Raw genomic sequence first — 6,000 nt, forward strand, 5'->3', positions numbered from 1 at the left:
AGCGGTATTCACTGCCAACGTCTCTGCCTAGGTAGAATTCTGCTCACTGCAAAGGCTCCATTGGAAATGAATGAGCCGTCTTTTCCATCGCTTGCCACCTGAAACCACCTACAGCAGTTAACCAAGCCAGAACTAATAAACCTTGCAAATAAAATGTAAGTAAATAAATAGCTGCTCCATGGCTCACCACAGTCACTTCTACCCGCAGCCCAGCAATACTATACTCTACAATACTATATTCTATAATACTATAGAATAATCAATAATTTGTACACATACTGATACAAAGCATTATTTAACCTGGGAGTGTAGGACCCACATATATTTAATCTGGCTTTAGACCTATTAGAACAATATCCTGTTTTGGCCTGATCCAACTAAAAAGCCTTATGCTCAAATTCATAATCCAATCAGATGCAAAATTACAAACATTTAGGAATGCATGTGTGAATATTTGCAATGTCATTATTGTCAAATATACTGGTTAAATGAAAAGGATGAGATAATTGTAAAATGTAATGACATCCAGTTGATACCTAATTAAAAGGGAATAACAGAATAGTAAAGCAAAAATGCTTTGTGACTTACCTTTGAGATGTGATTTTGTACGTTTGCCTTAAAAAAAAGGAAGAATCTTATATCAGCATAGTTAAAAATGTTATTCAGTGTTGTAAATATTCAGTGGGTATAGAAAGTCACCACTATCTTTCAAAATATTCACATTTTGCTGGCTTACACCCTGAAATTTAAACACATAAAAAAACACGTTACCCACAATATCCAATTGAAAAGAAAATTTTAAAAAAGTATGGAAATTAATTTAAATTTAAACAATAAAATCCCTATTTGGAAAACTGAAAACCCCCAAGCGGGAATTATTTTAGTAGAATGCTCAGCTGTGTATCAGCCCTGAAGTTAACAATACTGAGAAAAATACTGAGATAAAATTTGATTGTTCTAATTATCATCCTGGAATATTGGAACAATATGAGGGGACAGTGTTTGCACCATAGGGTGCACCTGGTCCTGTAAAATGGCCTTATTCTTTAGCCGTTATACAACCATGCAGAGCAATCATTAGACCCAATGACTAACTTTATGGCAACCCATACCATTATGGATCTTGTTTAGCAGTTTGCAGCAAACATTGTGTGCTGAAGACATCCTTTGGATTTCTCCAAACATATATCCATCCAGATGTAGATTACAGGGTGAAAGATGACTCATCCGACCATATCACATTTTTCCATTGCTCAGGGGTCCAAGTTTTCTGCCCCTTACACCAAGTGTCTTTGTGCACTAGCACTGGATACAAACACTTTCTAAATGGCAGCCCTGAAATTCCAGCATTGTGAAGCTCATGACGAACAGATTTTTGAGACTGGGTCACAGAGATACTGATTCAATTATCTGGTAATTTTGAAGATGTGCTTCTGGGACATTGGTCAATAATCCTCTTGATTGTACACTCACTCAAAGGATTATTAGGAACACCTGTTCAATTTCTCATTAATGCAATTATCTAATCAACCAATCACATGGCAGTTGCTTCAATGCATTTAGGGGTGTGGTCGTGGTCAAGACAATCTCCTGAACTCCAAACTGAATGTCAGAATGGGAAAGAAAGGTGATTTAAGCAATTTTGAGCGTGGCATGGTTGTTGGTGCCAGATGGGCCGGTCTGAGTATTTCACAATCTGCTCAGTTACTGGGATTTTCACGCACAACCATTTCTAGGGTTTACAAAGAATGGTGTGAAAAGGGAAAAACATCCAGTATGCGGCAGTCCTGTGGGCGAAAATGCCTTGTTGACGCTAGAGGTCAGAGGAGAATGGGCTGACTGATTCAAGCTGATAGAAGAGCAACTTTGACTGAAATAACCACTTGTTACAACTGAGGTATGCAGCAAAAGCATTTGTGAAGCCACAACACGCACAACCTTGAGGCGGATGGGCTACAACAGCAGAAGACCCCACCGGGTAACACTCAACTCCACTACAAATAGGAAAAAGAGGCTACAATTTGCACGAGCTCACCAAAATTGGACAGTTGAAGACTAGAAGAATATTGCCTGGTCGGATGAGTCTCAATTTCTGTTGAGACATTCAGATGGTAGAGTCAGAATTTGGCATAAACAGAATGAGAACATGGATCCATCATGCCTTGTTACCACTGTGCAGGCAGGCTATGGTGTTCCTAATAATCCTTTAGGTGAGTATATGTCAATCCCTGTCAGTCAGCTAGGACTTGCAACCACTGTTTCTTTATGCCAATTCAATTTCTCCATGTTTGACATGTGCTGCCATGATTTCTGAGATTGATCCTCTTGACACATTGAAACATTTAGCGGTTTTTATGACTGATGCACCAGCAATTTGAGCTTCTTTGGAAATCAGTTAGTTGTCTCATCTTTCTTTGAAAATTCCATTATAAAATTGCTAATAGTCAGAAATATTTTATAGCTTATAGCTTAATATTTTACTTCAAGTCTTCCAGGCCCTGAGGCAGCAATTCATGTCCATCCCATCGTACAGCCACCACCACATTTACTGTCGGGATCATGTTCATATTGTGAAACATTGTGTTTGCTTCATGGCAGACAAAACAGGACCCATGTCTTCCAAAAGGTTCTACTTTTGACTTGTCAGTCATAAATTCCATTTTCTCCAGTCTTTTTGTTATTGTCAATACATGAATGCTTAGGCTAGAGAGGTCTGCAGTTCCTTAGATGTTTCCCTGGATTATTCTGTGACTTCCTGGATCAGTCAAAAAACCTTTTTTCTCATCTGTTCCCGGACTTTCTTTCAACAGCTGAATGGTGTGCTGCTTGTTGAGATTTTGTAGCCTACTTCACATTGATGGTGACATTTTCACATTTGAAAGGGCTGGCAGTAAACCTAGGTGAATCCAATGATGAATTTAATTTGATTAATGGTTTGAGTAACTAAGGAGGCAATCACTTTTTCACACAGGGCCAGTTGTTGTTGGATAACATTTTCCTTTACAAAATATAAATTAGTGATAAATTAAAGACATAATTGTATTTTTACTCTTGTTCTCATCTTCGGATATTAAGTTTTGTATGTCTGACACCATTCAGTGGGACAATAATGCAATAATAGAGGAATGGGCAAATACTTTTTCACAGCACTGTACATGTATGAAGAGTGGATCTGCAATAGCCTGCACTGGATTCAAAGAAAAGTGAGAGCATAAGAAACTTATTTTCTGTCCCAACTAAGGTTGTTTTTAGCCTACACAAGTTTTCTCAATTCAGTGAGAAACCAATTTGTCAGAATGGGCTTTATATACATAATACATCCATGCGTTCTCATCTAAACAACACTGCCTCTAATGACATTTTGAGGAAATTGCAATGTTCCTGTAACCATAACAACACTGACACGTTGGTTCAGTGCACACGTACATGTGCTGTGTGAAAAGTGCATCAGAAACAGAATGTCTGTGTCACTGGCACACTAGAGAACTGAATAGAGAGTTAAGTCCCAGAAAAGAGCCATCCAAGTCCCTCATCAACCAAACAACAGTCAGTTAAAGCAGAGTGGTTATTATGACCCACATATCAGTAAATGAATGTTGTGCCTGACAGTGTTGCAAAACATTTGTGAGCAATGGAACTAACTGAGCTAACTTTAATCAATCTTTTATGCAGAAAACATCTAGTTTATTCTGAATATGCATTATTTAACATTTGCTTGTTAGTAGAGACTGCAACATATTGAGTTACATTTCATTCCATTTTTACAATTAGCTTTTGGCCATACTTAAACAGAACTATTTTAGCATTCAAACTATTATAAATCACATTAATTGTGATGAACTACTGATCACAAAATTATCCTATTGATATTGATCAAATAAAACTCAAATGACTATTGTTCCATTGTAAAGTAGTTCTACTTACATTCCCTTGAGACGCATCCACACTCTCTCTGTCTGCTCGGTTTTCAATGACTTTGTCGAGTTGGGCACCACACTGTCTGTATACGTAGAGATAGTATCCATGGTGACTGTCCTATTTTAAATGTCCGGGGTTAAGGTGCTTCATATGTGAGATGGATCACTATTATGTTCAGAGTGTCCGGCAGTCCATGAGCCAGGCAGGCTAGAGCCTAGGTCAACGATGTGTGGAGTAGTTTCAGTTTTGGTCCCTGTTATCTCCTGTAGCTCACCTCTCGTTCTGTCTCTATCTCTCTCTGTCGGATTCTTTTGATTAAATCCTTCCTGGTCACAGCATTTCTATGGAATTTGGAATTTTCTCTGTCATTCTCTCTCTTCTTCACTCACCGATCTGACTCAACAACTTAATGGACTTTCTTTCTGGAAAACTGTATCACCATTATCTTCCTGTACTCCTGTTCTATCCCTCCCTCTCATTCACTTGCATATCTCTGACTCAGTCTTTTCTCACTCAAATGTTTTCTTTCTCTGACTACTGCTGCAGTGGCTTTTATATCAATATCTATACGGACATGTGCACTTAACCTGCCCACTCCTATCTTATGAACAAAATCCCTTGCATGACACATACAGCAAGCTATTGCCACTGCTCATCTCAAAACAGAGGAGCTTTACTGTGAGTCACAGGTGTTTTTGTCTCTGTTTGAGTATATGGGACCTCTGGAGGGAGACGCAGATGGTGCGGTGCATGCACTAGATTAAGGCTTTGATTTCAGCTACATACCCATGGGCCTAGTATCCCTCCAGGATAGTGTTCTCCCAGAATTGCACATGTGTCCTACTCCAGAGGATGGGAAGCTTTCTTATTTGCCCCCCATCAACATTATTTTGCACTGGTAATAATAACACATCATAAGTAATTTACAGGTACATTTAAAGAAGAATTTAATATTTCAATGGCAGTGATTTTTTTTTTATGCTGACAAATCCGTTTATAAAGATAAAATAGGTTTTCTTGACAGTTTAAATGCTGAAATACAACCACGGCTTCTTTAATGCAAAACATATTTTGATAATGTGGAATGATGCAAAAATAAACATCACTATTATGGTAGTCTATGCTTTTCAAGTGATAATTAATGATAACATATTAGTGCGTACGCGTCTGGCCACCAAAATTTTAGCAGCACCAACAAATTATGGCATTGTAGCATGTAGAATTACAATGTAAGAAAAAAAAACGTAAAAAAATGGTCAATGACTGTCAGCTATGGCTGCCAAACATTGACCGTAAAATTAAAATAAAATACCCTAATTCAAACAATGTGTTAAAACATTAAATTTACAGAAAATTTCATTAAAATGTTTACAGAAAAATGCCGTTATTTTACAGATTTTCCCCAAATAATTATGATCAATCACCTTCAATAAAGGGACAATCCTAAAAATTCTACAGAAAAATACCATTATTTACAGATTTTTCCCAAATGATTATGATCAATCACCTTCAATAATGGGACAATCCTAAAAATTCTACAGAAAAATACCATTATTTTACAAATTTTACCCAAATATTCACTGTTTCAATTAAAATGTCATAGGAAATTAACTACAAATAAAGTAAAAACCACTATTGATTCTAAAATCCTTTTATTAAATGTATTCAGATGTAAATTTACAATATCAACCAGTTACTGGGATTTTCACGCACAACCATTTCTAGGGTTTACAAAGAATGGTGTGAAAAGGGAAAAACATCCAGTATGCGGCAGTCCTGTGGGCGAAAATGCCTTGTTGATGCTAGAGGTCAGAGGAGAATTGGCCAACAGATTCAAGCTGATAGAAGAGCAACTTTGACTGAAATAACCACTCGTTACAACCGAGGTATGCAGCAAAGCACTTGTGAAGCCACAACACGCACAACCTTGAGGTGGATGGGCTACAACAGCAGAAGACCCCACCGGGTACCACTCAACTCCACTACAAATAGGAAAAAGAGGCTACAATTTGCACGAGCTCACCAAAATTGGACAGTTGAAGACTAGAAGAATATTGCCTGGTCGGATGAGTCTCGATTTCT

The 6,000-nt window shown here is 37.7% G+C and overlaps 1 protein-coding gene across 1 annotated transcript in view; it reads right to left on the reverse strand.

Moving 5' to 3' along the window:
- The window catches only part of LOC105006625 (calcium/calmodulin-dependent 3',5'-cyclic nucleotide phosphodiesterase 1A), a 105,791-nt gene extending 101,799 nt beyond the window's left edge, over positions 1-3,992 (reverse strand). Inside the window, exons 1-2 of the mRNA XM_034289801.1 lie at positions 3,925-3,992; positions 589-615 (exon numbers count right to left, since the gene is read on the reverse strand). Of these exons, the coding sequence (XP_034145692.1) occupies positions 589-615; positions 3,925-3,941 (44 nt within the window). The 5' untranslated portion in view covers positions 3,942-3,992. The remainder of the gene's footprint in view (positions 1-588; positions 616-3,924) is intronic.
- Between the last annotated feature and the right edge of the window lie 2,008 nt (positions 3,993-6,000).

This window comes from Esox lucius, chromosome 22 (genome assembly GCF_011004845.1).
Source record: "Esox lucius isolate fEsoLuc1 chromosome 22, fEsoLuc1.pri, whole genome shotgun sequence".
NCBI classification, from domain to species: domain Eukaryota; kingdom Metazoa; phylum Chordata; class Actinopteri; order Esociformes; family Esocidae; genus Esox; species Esox lucius.